Source organism: Egretta garzetta, unplaced genomic scaffold, assembly GCF_000687185.1.
Source record: "Egretta garzetta isolate BGI_Z169 unplaced genomic scaffold, ASM68718v1 scaffold264, whole genome shotgun sequence".
Lineage (NCBI taxonomy): Eukaryota > Metazoa > Chordata > Aves > Pelecaniformes > Ardeidae > Egretta > Egretta garzetta.
Window position 1 is genome coordinate 5,129,719 of NW_009259685.1, and position 19,462 is coordinate 5,149,180.

At 37.9% G+C, this 19,462-nt stretch overlaps 1 protein-coding gene across 1 annotated transcript in view; it reads right to left on the reverse strand.

Annotated features, from left to right (window-relative positions):
• The window catches only part of SEMA5A (semaphorin 5A), a 254,009-nt gene that overhangs the window by 119,855 nt on the left and 114,692 nt on the right, over positions 1-19,462 (reverse strand). Inside the window, exons 8-9 of the mRNA XM_009638754.1 lie at positions 17,665-17,800; positions 12,490-12,694 (exon numbers count right to left, since the gene is read on the reverse strand). Of these exons, the coding sequence (XP_009637049.1) occupies positions 12,490-12,694; positions 17,665-17,800 (341 nt within the window). The remainder of the gene's footprint in view (positions 1-12,489; positions 12,695-17,664; positions 17,801-19,462) is intronic.

A 19,462-nucleotide genomic window follows, 5' to 3' on the forward strand; every position in this document is an offset into this window, starting at 1 on the left:
AACGTACACCAGTGGGGAAGTGTATCAAAGAGCTGGGGAGAAACAGGGGTGAGAGAGCTAAGCAATGTACTGAGCCTGTGAAAAACATCTCTTCCTTACTCTCAGCAGCTTCTGATGTGATTTTATGCCCTGTAAGCAATAGGCACCTTCCATGTCCTTAGGGAGTTTCAGGGAGCACTTAGTCCGTATTTAAAAAGGCATTGGAAAAATATTTACTAGTCCCTTGCAGCCGGGAGCAAGGCATCATCTCTCTAGCTGAACTCTCTACCTACTTGGCTTGTGAGCTGCTGTGCTCCTGCATCTGCAGGTCAGATGAACCATGCGCTCTTCATGCAGAGTAAAATACTGTCAGTGAGTGGATCTGGGAGGGCTCCTCCCCATCCACAGCAGCCCCTTCTCTCCTGGATCAAGCATTCAACAAGGAAGTGGAAAAGATGGCTTTGAACTTTGAAGCCCAAAGGAAATTAAACCTCAGCTCTACGTACCCCATATGATTGTTGCTACCACCCAGATCACTGTATCAACAGGCTGACCTTTCTCTCTCGTGTTGCTGCATTCGTTGCAGAGGATAATCCCATGGAAGTGTATCAGATTTGCTTAAGGCATGGCTACTTGATCATATCCCCACACCAAGTATTACCATTGCCCTGCGAGGAGCAGGGAGCTGGACTTGTTCCTTATGGGTCCCTTCCAACTCGATATATTCTATGATTCTATGATTTATATCACCTTCAGAAAGTTATATTAAAATGTGAGAATTCAAGCATAAAACAATACTTTAGATACTAACATTGGTTTAAGAAATGCTGTTTATGCAGAGAGGATATTGTTAAAACTACAGCATAAAATCTTTAGATGAGGCTTTAATGAGTTTGAGAACAGAAAGTTGTTTCTCAGGACTTGTCAAACAGATGACTGACAACAATTTCAAGTTTGGCTCTAACACCCCATACTCGTTCTCTTTTTCTTCCTTGTGGATGCATCAGGAAATGTCAGGTAGGCAACACAGAGCAAAGGCATGAATCATAGCAACATCAAGCACAAAGTCCTTGATCTTACTGAGCAATAATCTCATTTTGAATTTGTATTTAATTTACCCAAGTTCTGTCTATAAAGTTACTCAGTAATAAATATTTACAAGGATCATAACAAATGAAGCCAGCATCCTTAAAGAAGGCCAGCAAAACGGGTTTTTTTCTCGCATCAGGCTGAAGTAACTTGGCATAGAAAAAGATACACTCTTCTAGCTCAGAAAAGGAATGCACTTCAGCAATGTCAGGTTCAAAATGAAATAGAATATCAAGATTATGTTGGTGCATCAAACCTAAAGCCAAAACAAAATGTACACATTTATTGCCTTTGGTCATAGTTACTGTATTTCAAAGATCCTGCCAATATGTACATTAACCCATGAGCATGTGCTGTAAAACTACCTTTACCAAGAATGTTTCTCAAAGTCTCAAATATTTTGGTCCATTGGATATGAATTGTCCTTTTAAATCAACCCATTATCATAAGAAACAGTTATATAAGGATTGCTTAGGGCTGCACTTAAGGTCATACTTGAAGTACAACATCTAGTTTATATTTACAGGCATAAATTACAACAAATTAGGCTGCAGTTCGGACACAGTTGGTAGGCAAGAGTGTGACTAGCAACGCTCTTTTATTCCCAAACGTGAACAAAATTTACTTCCTAAGGCCAGTTAGATGATAACTACACAGATTCAATATCAAGAGCTGCATGTGAATATCGCCTATTCTAGAGAATGCCCATTTGGCAATATATTGTAATTACAGCCACTCTTGTTGGCAACATCCTGCTTTTACTGTACTAAAATTCACACATACACACAAAACCTGAAGCCCTGAGGCAAAGAAAACAGAAGAATTCTTATGGCTCTGAATGGAAAACATTACACCTGTCAAGAGATGCATAATTTCGATATCCTGGATTCTGAAAAGATAAAGAAATAAAACTGTAAGGTTGCTACTGGGTAAAATAACTCACAATGAAACAAAGAAAAAAAAAATCTATATTAATTTCCCAGAAGCTTCTTCTCAGGAAGAGAAAACATTCCAATTTTGGAGAGACCTGCTAGAATGTTTAATCAGTAGATAGGGCTGGACTTCTCAGATAGTGGAGATAAGCACCTCTAAAGAAAAGTGTAACCTCTGTCTAAAGTAGTAGATAATAAACATAGATCTTAATCCTAAAATGAAATGGTTCTTATAATTTAAAGCTTTCTATCTGACACAGAGCAGCAGTGAAGAATGCCACACTGTACACAAAGGATAAAATTACTATCAAATACAGGCCCTGGATCCCTGACAGGCTCCCAGAGTTGAGATGTATTAACTCTGATTGGATCTGACCAGACAGGGAGTGCTTACTGCTCCTATTATTTTTTATTGGCTTCCTCTATGCCACCACAATAATAAATACCTTGTACTACCTAATGCAGGCTATGAATATGATAGTGTTTTCCCACTGAATAAATTTTCCAGTGCCCAGATCAAAGAAGCACTTACATGCGCAAGTGGGGAAAACTACTTCTCAGGTAATATCCCACAATAAACCTTGCCTGATTTCTTAAACTGTGGCTTGTTTTCATTGGAAATGTCAGAAAGACAACTGACTACAGTGCAGATCCAGAAGCATCATAAACTTGGCTGGCTAGAATGTTTCAGGGACTATCCTCTGCTCAAACTCATTTGCAGTTTGCATAGTACATGCCCCTATGTCTCAGTCCCTAGACAAGCCAAATCCAGCACATATATCCAGTTCAAATCCAGTATGATGTGCATGGAACTTCAGCTGCAATTTCAGCATAAACCACAGTTTTTGTTCAGAAATACAGAAGGAATGAACTATTTTCTTTCTAATCTAATGTAAATTAGGAAGTAAATGGACAAGAGACAGAAGCAACATTGGGATTAGAGACATGAACCTGAAAACCTCTCACCAGAAGATGTTCATCTCAGTACCCTTGGACATTAAAGCAGTAATAGCCATAGTATATGATTTATAATATATATAACCATATTACACTATATTCTTGATATAAAGGTCTAGGAGTTGGAATATCTGGCAATAACCACAAAATGTCACATAGCTTGTTAGTTAAAAATCAGCTCTAATCTCCTAGGCAAGTGATCTAACCACTGTGGTTGTGGTCATGCCTATTCCTCCTGAAGGCATGCAGTTGACAGCCAAATTTTCAAGATTCACGGGATAAGAAAGAAAAATAAAAATAAATAAAACCTCAAAGAATGAATCTGCAGACAAGTGAGTCTCTGCTCCAAATATTATGACTCTTACCCAGTGACTTGGTACAGAAAAATGCAGACGGAACCTAATCTATCTTTTTGTGAATCTGCTTGCAGGTTACAGGACTCTTCACACAAAGGTCACGGTATTTGAAATAACACATCTTCACATTTTAATGACTCTTACAGTCACAGAACAAAGTAAATAAGGCATATCTTTATTGAGAAATTCTTTAACTTATGAAGATTTGCCATGTCCTATGACCACAGCTGGGTAAACAAAAGCAAAAAAGAATCCACGAATACTAGTGGGGAAAACCCCCACTGATTACTAACGGCACTGCTTGTATATGCTTAGTTGTAAATATTTGTATTTATTGAGGCTTACTGGGAAAAAGGCTGCAGAATGAAGAAGCTCATAAACATTAACAAAAAACAGGAGTTCAGCAGAATAGCCTATTTAATAATTGCTTTACTGGCAGCTCACACTGATCGTACATATAATGTCATCACATCATTGTGACCCAACAGTTTTATTTATTTTTTTTTAGGGTCAAAGATGAGTTTCATGTAGGGTTTGAACTTTTTTTTCTCCCATGATTTAACTATTCCACTTTTTTCTTTGGTTGGCAGGGGCTCATTGAGTCACTCTTATGAATGTCCACCTTAAATGAAAGACTTCTTGAAACTAAAGGGCCTTGCAGAATATTCTGAAGTTGTTCACAATGCTCAGCAACGTGCCAAGTTACCTAATCCTATCTGAAAAGTTCTGGTACAGCCAAGTCCCTTCAAAGGGAAGGCTTCCTCCCCACATCTCTCAGGAAGAGTCCTGAACTACATTAACTGTGTACTCACGCAAGAGTTACATGGTGCAGAAGTCAAACATCTCCCCGAGATACGGCTAATTCCAATAGCTGTTTTCAAAATTAGGACCAGGCCTGTTGAACAGCACTGCACACTAGCAGGGCCAAAGCAAGAGATTTGATTATAGGCTTAGATGCTAACAGGTACCTCAGCTTTGAAGACAGCAGGATAACACTGAGTACCATGTAAGATACCTCTTCCACTCACAGTTTCACGTTCTGTGCATTAGAGTTATCTAACAGCAAATGAACATAGAGGTTATCAAGTCTAGTTTCCCTGCCAGGAAGAAGAGGTGGTAGTCCCCACAAAAGCAGAAAGGAAGAAGGGCTGTTTGGCCATTCTAAATTTATAAAGTAGTCAAACAGGATTTGAAAGCTCAGCATCACTGGGATAAAGAGGGGCTGGTCTCTTTTTAAAGGAAGGTTGAGGCTTTGTCTCCAGCTCTTCACAATCTTTCCCTCCCTGGCCCGTGCATTTATCTTGCTCCCATGCAAACAGAGACAGCTGTTTTTCAGCCCGTAGCTGCTTCTTGCAGCAATTCCGACTTCCAGTGGTGACACAGAAGTGCACATACCATATGCTCTTTGGACATTTATTTATCATTTCTATCCGACAGAGCTGGGCAATTATAAAGACATAATGATAATTTGTGAACAGAAAAAAAGAGCTTCCTCTGCTTAAATTTGTCCCATGAGAGAACAGCATACAAATATCACGTACTTGCAGCAGGCAATTCACGAACATTCTATCTAAAATACGAACAAACAATATGAGCAAGTATCAGCAATAAACTGATCAAAATCATGACCTATTTATGGGTTCATTATAGTAACAAAAAATTACTACAAATAAGCGGTGGGTAATTTGTTAACCAAATAAAGGGCTACGACTCTTACGTATAAATTGCTGTCAATTAATAATTTAACCAGCTCTAGATAGAGTCATGTATTTATTAAGAAACCTCTTTAGCACTCTCCAACTGGAGCTGGCAGAATGATTTATCTCTACACACAGCGATAAAGCCAAGGGAAATCAGTACTACTGGACATTTAAAGTGCCAGGTTTGCTACTCTAGAGCCCTATAGTATCATTTATAACTACACAGCCTGGACTTTAGACATGACCATTCTCATTTGGTAACATTTTAAGGCCACTTTGCCCAGTACAGATGACACAATAGACAAGGCAGTGGCAAATCAACATTTCTGTGTTCATGTTACATAGTAAACCAGCTATGGTTTACACTATCCTGCTTTGTCTTTAAAAATCTTCAACATGGAAAATAACATAAATATTCTAGCAGGAATATATAGCAAGCATTCTTAGTAACATTAGCATAAATCTCAGAGTGAACATTAAACTCTTGAAGACAAAACCAAGCAATCTTTTAAAATCTTTTTTTAAACTCTACAGCAAAACATTTCCTGGAAAGACTAATAATATCAATAAAGTATTCATTCAGCTAGGGTTTTCCTTTATCAGAGGTAATGGCCACTGGCCACTGCAAAAGGAACAGAGAATAAGGTTATTAATTTTATGGTTTACTGCTTGATTTTTTTAAACAAATGTTACGATCATAATGTTGCCGTAAGACTGGTGTCTTCCAACATGCACCAGTTTTAGACAGCAGAGTAACTGCTGACTGTCCTTGCTTCAAGCCTCTTAAAATGACATTGCATAAGGCCAGAAGGGTAAGAAGTTACAGGGAAGTAGTTTTAAAACTGTTGCAGGGGTGCTTTACAACTGTGTAAAAGCACACTATACCTTTCTCAAGGAAAGGCATAAGAAAGAAAGCAACCATGTTTTCTGTTCCAATGGCAGAGAAATAGTTTTACAAGGTGATGACTGCCTGCCACAGTGCATATGCCCCCTTGTCCATCCGCACACTGATTTCCCCGTTTCTCTGGTTTTGAACTAGAAAGTATCAATACACAGAAATAGACTACCTACCACTTTCACACTTGACTTGTGACTCAGATTACAACTATGTTGATCATTATTATTACTGCATTTATACTGAAGTCTCTAGACTAAAAAGGTACTTCTCAGACTGAGAGGAAAAGTCTATAGCTCCTTTCTATGAAAATTACCTGCAGATTACTTCCAATAACTTCAGCGCACTTGAGATAACACAGTCAGAAATAGCACCAAATTGGAAAAAAAAATGCAGTCAATTTAAGCTTTGTTGCTCTCTTTACCATGTACGAAACACATATAAGCATATGGTTTTGCTTATAATTTTAAGGTCCGTAACTTCACATTGCTACATATATCATGACACCATGCACATTAAACTGTGAAAGCTGCACACTTTGATCAGAATCTGTAGTCTGCCAGGAAAATGACAGTATTTCATCTGAGATTTTTTAGCAAAAACACACGCATAACTTTTTTTCTTGTTAAGACCTTGGGCTGTTCCCTAGCAAAAAGAGTCGTGTATTGATTAGAAAAACAAAAGGAAAAAAGATAGAATTGTCACAAAAATCACAGAGGAATCAAATAGTGCACTACTTTGCAACAATTTACTCCCATCTAGTAAGACAAACAGGAGAAATACCAACTGTTTTAATAGCATTTCCAAACTGAGTTTCATGCATACTTCCAAATCGCTTCATGAGGTTGGGACTGGTTTCTAGGTAACATACAACATCGGGCTTCATGAGACAAATGTTACATTTGTGGAGATTTATTACCTGTTATAATGCTTCTAAAGGCAAATGTATGAAAAATCCATCTGCATTTTCAAAAAACATATTTTGAAATTTCCTCGTGAAACCTCTCCACTTCTTTGTAATGACTGCTGTACGTGTTTCATCAGAATTAGTTTTATCATTAGTCTCTGCATTTCTATCTCTGATTCTGAGGTCTTAAGAGCAGGGAAAAGCACTTTGTAGAACTTCTTGGAAAGGGAAGTTCAAAAACTGTAGTAACATTCTCCAGCCATCTGAGGATGACTGAGGCTTAAGTCTCAGATAAAACCTGGCTTTATGGCATAAAAATTCAGGTTCAGTTCAGTGAACAACCCACTCTTTAGAGATGTGCAATGTAGCCAACAATACATTTTTCTTCAGGTTTCATACTCTCTTTGTAAGTCAGCCATACCCTAATTTCATCAGTGCTATACTATAAATCCCAATAATCAAGATCCACTACTAGGCATATACTATTTCTACTCAGGATATGGAGGGGACATCCTCTGTCCACTAGGACTGAAGAACAAGGAAAACGCAGAAATGTTCCACCAAGTCATTTTTAAAACATGGCCTTAAAATTTCTTTTCACACAGCGCAAATATTACCTTTTCTGAACTCCCAAGAAACAGCAACCAGAAACTATTTTCAGAATACCCTTAAACTAGACACACCATACCTAATAATTTTCTTATTCATTCTAATAAATCAGTACCTTTTGCAACAGTCCTCTAAATAAGGCCTACTTGCTCTTACTGCAGCATCCTGTTTTCTGAAAAATGTTTCAAAGGTCTTTTGATACTGGCAAAGTTTTTAACCATGGGACACCTCAGCATTTAAATTGTAAGGGAGAAATAAAAGGGAGAAAGAAATGGGGGTGGGGGGAGAAGGACAAAAGGGAGGGAAACAAAACTATGACATACATAGCACCATTTTGCTTTGATTTTTTTCTAATGAAGAAGGAGGTAAAGTCTTTTAAACTTGAAAAGTTGTCAGAATATTGGGTTGGTCTCTAGTCTAGTTTTCTCTACTTTTATCTTATTATTATGGATGATTTTTAGTTCAGAATTGTTGTGAATGCTTTCCTTGGCTTTCCTTTCTGAATCACTGAAAATTGTTTCAGGGATTTCTGCCTGCCTAAAGCCAGCAGCACTGCTAGTTCTAAGCAAAACAAAATGTGCAGGAATAGACACACCCCTTCATTTTGTGTTAGAAGTCAGTGCAGCGAAAGATTAAGATGTGTTTCCAAAGTACTAAAGTATTTTTTGATATGAGCAGTAGCTGTTAAATCCCAGCACATCAGAATCTCCTAGCAGAATGATGACTTGGCAAAGGTTTAGGAAATGAAGACTGTTGACACAGTAGATTAATGCATTTGTTTGCTTACTCCCAGTCTCTCCTCAAGTAATATTGTATCTACTTAAGGTTTAACGAAATTAGATTACACTTTTATATGGTCAGGTTTATTCTCCTTTGATTCTAATAACGAGGTGGATAGGTAAGTGAATGTGAGGGGGGGGGGGGAGGGTTAACTACTGCCCATCTGCTTCAAAGAATGGGATTTTTGCTTTGAATAACAAAGACAGCAGAGCATTCATTTGTATGCAATCCAATCTATATGCCTACCTTTCCACTGAATCAGCTTTGTGCCTTTTAAAATACAATTTTTGTAAGAATGTTATAATGAATTATAACCACAAAAGTTATGCAGAGTATATCTCACACAGCATGGGTTGGATCCATCCTGCTTTACACCGGTAGATGTAAATTACATACTGCTAGTACTTCTATTAAAGTTGAATGCAATTCCCTTTTGGCAGCAGAAAGTGCAATAATATCTATTATCACAGGGTTCAGTAACAATATAATGTAGCCCAACCGATCTGCATATTGTACTGGCATACGATAGAGGATAATTTAAGTTGCAAGGGACATCAGGAGGTCTCAAGTCCAACCTTCTGCTGAAAGGACGGCTAGCTATAACATAGACTGGGTTGCTGTCTAGTCTTGAAAACCTCCAAGGATGGAGACTGCACAAACTCTTTGGGAAATCCAATCCAGTGCTTGACTGTCCTCAGAGTGAAAAGTATGTATTCAATCTGAAACTCTTTGCCTGTTGTCTCTTGTCTTCCCACCGTGCACCACTCTGAAGAGCCTGGCTCCATTCTTCACATAGATTCCCTGTAGGTATTTCACACCCACACCGTCGTCCCCAACAGAAGGTGGCCCTCCACTGAATTTGCTCCAGTTTATCAATGTCCTTGTATTGGAGGGGGGGGACAATTAGATGTGGTCTAAAGTATGTTGAGTACATGGGGATAATCTCTTCCCTTGATCTGCTATGTTAATACAGCCTGAGACACTTGGTTTTCTTTGCTGCGAGGGCATGCTCTTGGCTCATGTTTAGCTTGCTGTCTACCAAAGTCCCCAAGTCCTTTCAGCAGAGCTGTTTCCTAGACAGTCAGTCCCCAGCCTCAATCATTGCACAGAATTAGTCTTTCCCAGATCTGGGACTTTATATTTGCACCTGTTGAATTTCATGAGGTTCTTGCTAGCCCATCCCTCCAGCATGACTAGGTCCTTTGAATAGGAGCTGTCCTCCAGTGTAACTACTGGTACCCCAGTCTGGTGTCAACTGCACACTTGATAGAGCGCACTCTGTTATCTCCTCCAGGTCACTGATTGAAAAGTTAAACAGGACAGTACTCATCTCCTTACCACCTGTATACATCCCATTAACAACCAGCCTCTCAGCCTGACATCCAAGCAGATTTTATACATGCAGTTGTCCACCCATACAGAGCATACATCCTAATGTAGATATATGAACATTGTGGGAGACAGTGTCAAAAGCCTTGCTCAAATTGAGGTACTGCTCTCTCCTCATGCATAAATCCAGCCATTTTACCACAGACAGTAACCAGGTTGGTCAGGTGTGATTCACCCTTGGGAAATGCATACTTAATGTTCCCAATCACTTTCTTCTATATAACGTGCCCACAGAAGTGTGCTCCAAGGAGGTGTGCTCTTTGATTTTCCCAGGGCCTGAATGAAGACCAGCCCATTGTTCCCCAGATCATTCCTTTTACTTCTTTTGAAGATGGAGCATTGTGGCAAAAATTTAACTCCAAATTTAATTTGCCAACACTTTTAATAATGCAAATAAAATAAATCAGAAAAGATACAGTAATGACAACCTTTCTCAGTCTGGTAGTGACTGTACTTCTCCCAAACATACACATGCTTTATAGTGTTAGGAGCTTGAGGTAGATGACATTGTATGCAGGTATAAGGCCAGACACTAGATGAATTCAAAGCTATTAAACTTGGTCTGCTGCTAAAGTTATTCTTTATTTCCAAATTTAAGGCTGCTGCCTTTTAGCTTCAGTTGTTTACAGAAGAAGTGGTGTTTTCTCAATAATCTTTTTGTACATGTAGTTTAGGATACACACTCAATGCTAACTGCTCCACAGCTTCTACATAAGCAAAGATAGGACTATGAAGAACTACGATGCTGCATTACTACCAATATAATGAAATTAAAATTATGACCTGCACCACAGAGAAGGTAAAAATACTGCCTTTCTCCTCAAATCGTAAGATTTTAAGTAAGTTAAACTGTGTATTTTGGTATATCTTCGGATTTCTAACCTACCCTTATGTATTGTAGGTATGGTATTTATATATAAACATGTGTGTGTTAATTTCAAAATCTACCAAAAAGATAATTTTTCTGAGAAGTGGATATTAATATTTCTTGGAAAATAAAGCTTAATACTTACACTCAATTGGGGGGGGGGGAGGTAGCAGAAGGAATGTTAACAAAACCCACAGTGATTAAGTGAAATAGAACTGAAATAGAATTGGCTCTGTCAAGAAAACTTTGAGAACACTATATTGTTACCCCGTTTTTTTTATGATACAATTTTTCACACTTATAAAACATACACTGTTCAATTACATAAAAGTATGTGCTGGAATCAGACTGAAGACCCAGCTAAAGTAGTATCCTACTTCCATGAATGACCAAAACCAGAGGTACAGAGAAGAATAAAAGTGGGAGGCAAGTATACATCATAAGGAGTATAGGAGCTACATCTCTTTAGCAGCAAGAAAGATACATTAAAAGAACCTAGAACCTTTACTGAACACAGTTTATTAATGAATCATGAAATGCAAAGTTTTAGATCCTCACTTACTGAATCAAACACAAAAAGGAAACACAGTAAAGGAAACTGAAGACTGAAGAAAAACAGAATTATGACAAATGACATCATTCTCGGTGCTGCCATTGTAAAGTAATTTTAATATAAAAATCCCACAATGCAGTGATAGTCTCTTCATACAAAACCAATTCAGTACATATTTCTGTAATTCAGTTCCTGTCGGGAGACCTCTACAATACAAACAGCATTTAGTATTGGCATGATTTTACTTAAAATGTTATGATTTACCGACCAGCAGGCTGTTTTGACTAAAATTGATCAGATCCAAGCACAGTTTTAACTTATTAAAAGCTTTTAGATTACTGCCTATCTTTCAAGGAGCACAATGATAATGCTACAAGGATAATATGCAAAGAAATATACATCTCACCCAAATGCACCAAATTACTATAAATTTTCTTCAGACTTGAAGAAAAACGGTTATCATGCTTTCAAGGAAACAAATCATATATTGAATCACAATGCACATTTTTCTTGTGCTCTTGATAAGTGATAAGCTATAGAATATACAATTTTCATTAGTAAACCATAATTTTAGTAATTAAAAGGATTGATCCAGTTTCTACTAAATCAATCACAATTTTGAAATTTACATCATTGATTGATAGATCAAATAAATAAGATTAGCAAATCTATGCACACTAACAAACCACTGCTTTGAAGAGCTAACCCCCACTAATGTGCATGCAACTAAGTATTTGAGAACTACCTTAAGTCTTATGCCACGAGGCTCTAAACATGTTATTCCAACCTAGAATTTCAGTCTCAGCTGGGGACATCCTTGTTCTACAAAAACAGTTCTCTGACACCCTCACTATTTTTAAGAAGCTTGAAATTTTAAACCAAGAAAGCAACACTTGTAACCAAGGTAATTTTAGGTGGAGGAGTATATTTCGCTCATTGCTAAGTTCATGTATAAATGGACAAATAATAAGGCAGGGTGTAAAACTGTGTAATGACTTAAAAATGACGTGAAAAGGAAAGGTAATAAAATATTTGTGAGCAGAGAAGTTAGAAATAGCAATAGAAGTAACCGTATTTGCTATTTGTAGAGTTACTTCTACCTCAGAGGATCCTAAATCATATCGTTTTGCATGAGATTGTACTCTGAACTACATAGAAAGAATGAAAGACAGAGAAACTTGTGAAGTCACGTTTGTAAAATTTCTAACCATTTGCTTCCTCAAGAGCATGTAGGCTTCACCTTCAAAGAATAGGAAACAGAATCCAAAATTTGAGATCACAATATAATATAAGCAAAGACATTGCAAAGTGCTAAATTAATTTACTCAGAAAAGGTAGAAGGTAGAGTTAATGCTGTCAAAGAGGAAAAGCTGTTGTTCGAGGTGTACTATACATACTCTATAACTGATTCACAGAACATTGAAATGCATATAACTCAAACTTTTGCAGTTATCACAGCAATGCAGAGTTCATACCTGTGGCAAGATAGATGATATGGAAAAGCATGTCCTTGCCCTGCACGACATCCACAACCACATGGGAAAATCGGCTGTTGTCTTCCATGAAGTAAGGAATTGGAATAACTGGTTGAATGACCTCATGCATTAAGAAAAATTTTTGCGCATCTTGAAGATTTCTCTCAGTCAGATTTACATACAAACCCTGGTCCATGGTGCCACACTGTAAACACAGAAAAGTAACATTACTATATGCGTCGATGATAACTGGTTTACTCTCTAATTTGCAGCACAAGAAAATAAAAACCAAGAGTAGATCTTGTAGTGCCAGTGTGGAATTCCACTTCCAGATCTCATTCTGGTGCTGACAAGACTCTCCACACAGAGACTGAGGAAGCTCCACTTTCCTGAGGCAGTACTGCAGAGGCTCCCTAACTCTAAACAATATGGAAGGGCACCAGACTGACCACCCCAAGTGGGCTATAGTAATGTTTTGCTAAATCCTATGTTCACAGGGCAGGAAGGAGAAAAAATACCACCCAACACATAATTTTCTGAATAGTTTTTTTTTTTTATAATTTATATAGACACAATGCTAAAGACATAACAAATTTGCAACAGAAAGACCATGTCCTACCACAGCCAGGGTCTGACAGAAATCCCAGGTCACAGCATCACACACAGTTCTAGCAGCTTCTTCAGACCCCGCATTCACTAACCAAGAATGGACAGTGTGGAGTTCTAACTACAAAGTGTTATCCACGGCAAGGACATTTTTGCTTTGGAACTGACCATATTTTATTATCTGAAAACTGTATTCTTTCCTTACAGGAAAGCATTCACTAATTGCATGCACAAATAAACAGAGCAAAATAAGTGGCAGTTAATTTTAGCATCCTTGTGTTTAAGTCTTCAGCTAACTGAGGACACAAGAGAAAGCTGCTTAGTGCATGTGAATATGTAAACATCCACATGTTTACTCTTGCATAATTGCATCAGAAAATTAAAACAGTACTCCACAACATTTATCAAATATGTTGGTGCTGTGAAAGGCATACCTACCTAAGTCATACATTTTCATTCTATTCTACTATGTCATAGATTATGCTATGAATTACAGCATGAACAAAATCATACTGTGTGCAAAACCCTATCAGTTATTTTTTCATTACTGCCATGTTTTCAATCTGAAATTAAGTGATCATTCCAAATCCACAAATGTTAAAAAAAACTCAAATAAATAATTGCATAATGAGAAATCATATGATGAGGAAAGACAGTTAAGCAACTGGCAGGAAACAATTACTTGCTCTGTGAGCACCCTGCATGTCAGGCCAGTGAAAAAAATAAACCACGCCAAAGAAGAATGTCTCTGAAACTATCAAGCAGGAAAGATTCCAGCTGGAATGCTCATAGGACACTGAAATATATATGGTCCTTGGCCTTATGATAGAAATGGTCCTGTGTAAAGAGAATCATAGAATCATAGAATCATAGAATGTTTAGGGTTGGAAAGGACCACTAGTGGTCATCTAGTCCAACCCCCCTGCAGTGAGCAGGGACACCTGCAGTGAGCAGGGACAGAATAGCAACAATCTCTGCAGAAAAAGTGTTCCTCAAAACTGGGACTCCAATAGTATTCTAATCTGGAAAATATTTCATTAGTATAATCCAATCTTGGAAATACAATGTCTGATGTAACTACCACTACATAGCAGTAGTCTTCCTTCAAACCACATACTTCTGTCTCTTATTGTTGAATAGGTGAATACTCTTGAGGATAAAACTACTTCCAAGACTACACAAACAGAACTTCTGATATTTTATCATAAACACTCTACAAAAGGAACATCGCCCTTTCTGGGAAAGAAACCAGTGAGACAGCCAATGAATATATCCCATCTATGAGCAGTAAGCACTCTAATGCACCATCAAGTCACAGATAATGGTTACACCTATTCCTAAGCATTCAACTAGCTTCTGCTATACATCAATGCTGCAGTTATGGAACCAGAAACCTAACAGAAAGTTCAACAGAATGAAAGATAGCACCTGCAAAAGAACAGGAGTTTGACATCACTAATGATACTTAGAGATCAGTTAATGTCAATTGACTTCAATACTGTGTTGTAAAAGGCCACATTACAGCTTTTAACATTAGCGCTGGCCTACAAAGCTATTGCTCAATGAGATATGATACTACTGTTGCCAATGCTCTTGTAAATTTGATGAAGTACCCGCCATATTAAAATCAGCCAGACTATCTGAGCAAGAATTTTCTTCAACACCTCTGTCTTGACTGGGATTTAGAGATGAGCACCAACAGTACAGTATAGACTTAAACTGTTTTTTACACAACCATCCGGCTGTCATCTTTACATGTACTCTATGGGGTGCTTTCACAATTATCAACACATTAATACAATGTCTGTAGGGAGAGGTTAATAACTTTTATTGGACTTGCTCACCTAGTCAGAAAGAACATAAGATTTTTACATAAGCCTTTCTTCAGGTTTTCTCCTTCAAAAATTTAGGCTCACTTAGACCCTCTTACTGTAACTATTTTGACAGTACAAATGTTTCTACAATATGTAAAAAGCTATATGCAAATATAGCCTGACTCTGCAATATGGCTTACTTAAATGGTGTCTTGTCACTTGGGGCTAATGCCAAACACACTATTTAGGAAAGGTAAGGTGTCTCTGGCCTGTAATTCAGAGCAAATTCAGTGCCTTATTTTCCTTTGTTTGCATATCAGGAAGTAATTAAAACTACCTACAGTCCTCGATGGGTGATTCTGTTTCATGCTTACAAAGATCCCGTGACCCTTACAAGAAGATAGGGAAGGCACTGACCTCGTGAAATTGCATTGAGATTAAGGGATTGTGACAGGTGGATAAAGGTGGATACACTTAAGTATCTTGGTGAAAAGCTGGTGTTTTTAAGCACTCAATTAATGCTGTTTTTCCTTCCATTTCCCTTGCTAGAATCACACTCAGTAAAATTGTCCTAGTAGGAGTTGTGACTATGCAGAAGAAAACAATGTGTATGTGCTTACCTGAAATACCCATTTCTTTCTGTAGAAAGTTCCACTGAGTGGCCCACTTTGGACTGATTAGTTTTACGCTGTCAGCCAACTACAATTACACCCTCTGAGGCTGACAAGTTCAAATGAGGGCCATACCACGTCAAATTCTTTTTATCGGACTCTTCAGGGAGTGTGGACCACCTTGCACAGGAAAATATACAAAACCCTGACCACTCCTCCTTTACCTCACACCCTGTCTTTCTTCCATCAAATAATACTTCTTTTTCAGATTCTAATAGTACAAATGCAATGTAAAAGAGAATAGCAGTTTGATCGTACTTCAGCCAGGAATTAGTGTTACCTTGACAGATAACTATAGTGTTTCATTTTGACAGAAGAGTGAAGTTAAGCCTTTTTTCTCACACCCTTCAAAGCACATCTGCTTTTCAACCTGAATTATTTTGTGGAAGGATAAAATTAAGTATGTTGAAATAAGGAAAGCTCCTAAGCCTTTTTTTTTTTTGGTAATTTTTTTAAGGTGTTAGGCTATAACAGACTGCAAAACTGGACTTACTAACTATGAACATACAGCACTTTGAAAAAAAACCTCATGTAAACTCTTGTCCTTCTCGCATGTGTCTGTACCTGAAAATTAGGGTTAGGATTGGGATATGGAAGCCAAGCAGAGCGAGAGTTTTCCTGGTATTTGAAGGGTCCATTAAAGGCCTGAGTTATGGCACTCAGGTTGAAAACACAAACAGCGGAGGCTGCTATGCTGTTCCTGCAAAAGAAATACAAACATTAACCTAAGTAACATTAAGAAGTCCATTTACTGAAAAATAAATAAAAAAGGCGGTAACTCTCCGATCCTTCAAGTAATTAACAAAGCATTCACAATTATCAACACATTAATACAATGTCTGTAGGGAGAGGTTAATAACTTTTATTGGACTTGCTCACCTAGTCAGAAAGAACATAAGATTTTTACATAAGCCTTTCTTCAGGTTTTCTCCTTCAAAAATTTAGGCTCACTTAGACCCTCTTACTGTAACTATTTTGACAGTACAAATGTTTCTACAATATGTAAAAAGCTATATGCAAATATAGCCTGACTCTGCAATATGGCTTACTTAAATGGTGTCTTGTCACTTGGGGCTAATGCCAAACACACTATTTAGGAAAGGTAAGGTGTCTCTGGCCTGTAATTCAGAGCAAATTCAGTGCCTTATTTTCCTTTGTTTGCATATCAGGAAGTAATTAAAACTACCTACAGTCCTCGATGGGTGATTCTGTTTCATGCTTACAAAGATCCCGTGACCCTTACAAGAAGATAGGGAAGGCACTGACCTCGTGAAATTGCATTGAGATTAAGGGATTGTGACAGGTGGATAAAGGTGGATACACTTAAGTATCTTGGTGAAAAGCTGGTGTTTTTAAGCACTCAATTAATGCTGTTTTTCCTTCCATTTCCCTTGCTAGAATCACACTCAGTAAAATTGTCCTAGTAGGAGTTGTGACTATGCAGAAGAAAACAATGTGTATGTGCTTACCTGAAATACCCATTTCTTTCTGTAGAAAGTTCCACTGAGTGGCCCACTTTGGACTGATTAGTTTTACGCTGTCAGCCAACTACAATTACACCCTCTGAGGCTGACAAGTTCAAATGAGGGCCATACCACGTCAAATTCTTTTTATCGGACTCTTCAGGGAGTGTGGACCACCTTGCACAGGAAAATATACAAAACCCTGACCACTCCTCCTTTACCTCACACCCTGTCTTTCTTCCATCAAATAATACTTCTTTTTCAGATTCTAATAGTACAAATGCAATGTAAAAGAGAATAGCAGTTTGATCGTACTTCAGCCAGGAATTAGTGTTACCTTGACAGATAACTATAGTGTTTCATTTTGACAGAAGAGTGAAGTTAAGCCTTTTTTCTCACACCCTTCAAAGCACATCTGCTTTTCAACCTGAATTATTTTGTGGAAGGATAAAATTAAGTATGTTGAAATAAGGAAAGCTCCTAAGCCTTTTTTTTTTTTGGTAATTTTTTTAAGGTGTTAGGCTATAACAGACTGCAAAACTGGACTTACTAACTATGAACATACAGCACTTTGAAAAAAAACCTCATGTAAACTCTTGTCCTTCTCGCATGTGTCTGTACCTGAAAATTAGGGTTAGGATTGGGATATGGAAGCCAAGCAGAGCGAGAGTTTTCCTGGTATTTGAAGGGTCCATTAAAGGCCTGAGTTATGGCACTCAGGTTGAAAACACAAACAGCGGAGGCTGCTATGCTGTTCCTGCAAAAGAAATACAAACATTAACCTAAGTAACATTAAGAAGTCCATTTACTGAAAAATAAATAAAAAAGGCGGTAACTCTCCGATCCTTCAAGTAATTAACAAAGCAGATATGATCAGCCAGGAGATGATATCTCAAGATAATGATATATGATGTGCTGATTTAGCCACAGACATTGGATTATAAAATTTTTGTCAGCCTTGCCAAGTGGCTGGTGTGGGAGAAACTCAGAACTTCCTACCTTCTGCTCCTGCTCTAATACCACGGGGCCATACTTTACTCCCACACATAATCACATTCATCAGCAATACCTTTCTTCTAGTTACAAAGTTCAGGACGAGATTACCCTCAGGGCTCATTAATGTTTCTTCTATACAGCCAATGGCAGCATGACAGAAGTAAGGATTTTCAACGTATGGTCTGTCTCTGGACCCTATGGAACCCCTGGGTAAGACAACTCCACAAAAATACCATCTTCCAAGAGCTGTTGTACAGCAATAAGAATGCAAGTTCCAGAAAGCCATCAAGAGAAAACAAATTGGACTGCATACTTTACAAGATACCCTGTTAGAGGAATGAATAGCAGCCAGGCAAAACATACAATTTCCTGTTCTTGTCTTGAAAATGTGATATACATGACAATAAGGTAATTCTGCACAGTGTAAACAATATAATCCAGTGACTATGAGAGCTTGTAATATGGAAAACTGCATTGCTCTCTTCCACAATTTGAGAAAAAGGCATAGATAATGAAGGTGGCAGTTGCACAAATTTTCATTGCAGGTAAAACTGCTGACAATAGATCCACACAGCATTCTTTTTTTTTTTTCTTTTTTTTTTTCTTTTCCTTTTTTAAAACTTAGCCTGTAATTTACACAAGGCTTAAGAAAGCCTACTACAGAAACTCCAAAATGATGGAAAGGAAAAATAACCCCCAGGGGATCAAATTTGCCAACAACTGAAAAAAGAATCAGGATATACAGATTTAATAGCAGGACAGAAGAGCAATTTGCTTTCTTATGCTTGTCACTCTTATTTCAAAGAATCCCCAAATTTTGCAGTTTCATGCCAACAATCTCTGCAGAATCAATTACTGGATTTGATAATTCCTTGCCTTTATAAACTATCACTAAAGGCAGCTCACTAATATTATTAACCATACCAATGTCTTCTTGAATTTCTTGAAGTCCTTAAAGGACATCAGACTCATGCTTATAGATTTTTGGATGGTCTGAAAGACAAAAAAATCAGCTTCATTATGAAGCAGTGGCCATAGTGGACTTAGTCAACCACACATAAAGGGCGCAGGCTTTGCTATTACTCAGTCTTTATTGACAGAAATGTTTCTTTTTTTCCCCACAAAATGATTCATAGTATATTAAAGAATCATTAGGATACAATAAGATCATTGCAATTCTGAAGATACTGAGATTGACAAATGCTGAATGTAGCTCAGTAATATCTGATGCTGTTGCACCAACAGAAAGGAGTATGTTGCTCTGCCTCCTGGGAAACCCCGGTGCTTTTCCACTGTCAGGTTGCAGGGCTGAAGGGTGGATCATACATGTTGCATAGGTATCTCTGAACAGTTATTATGCCAGGACAGCCCTTCTGAGAGAAGAGCATGGCATGGCCAAAGCCCTGCTGATCTTCTGGAGCAG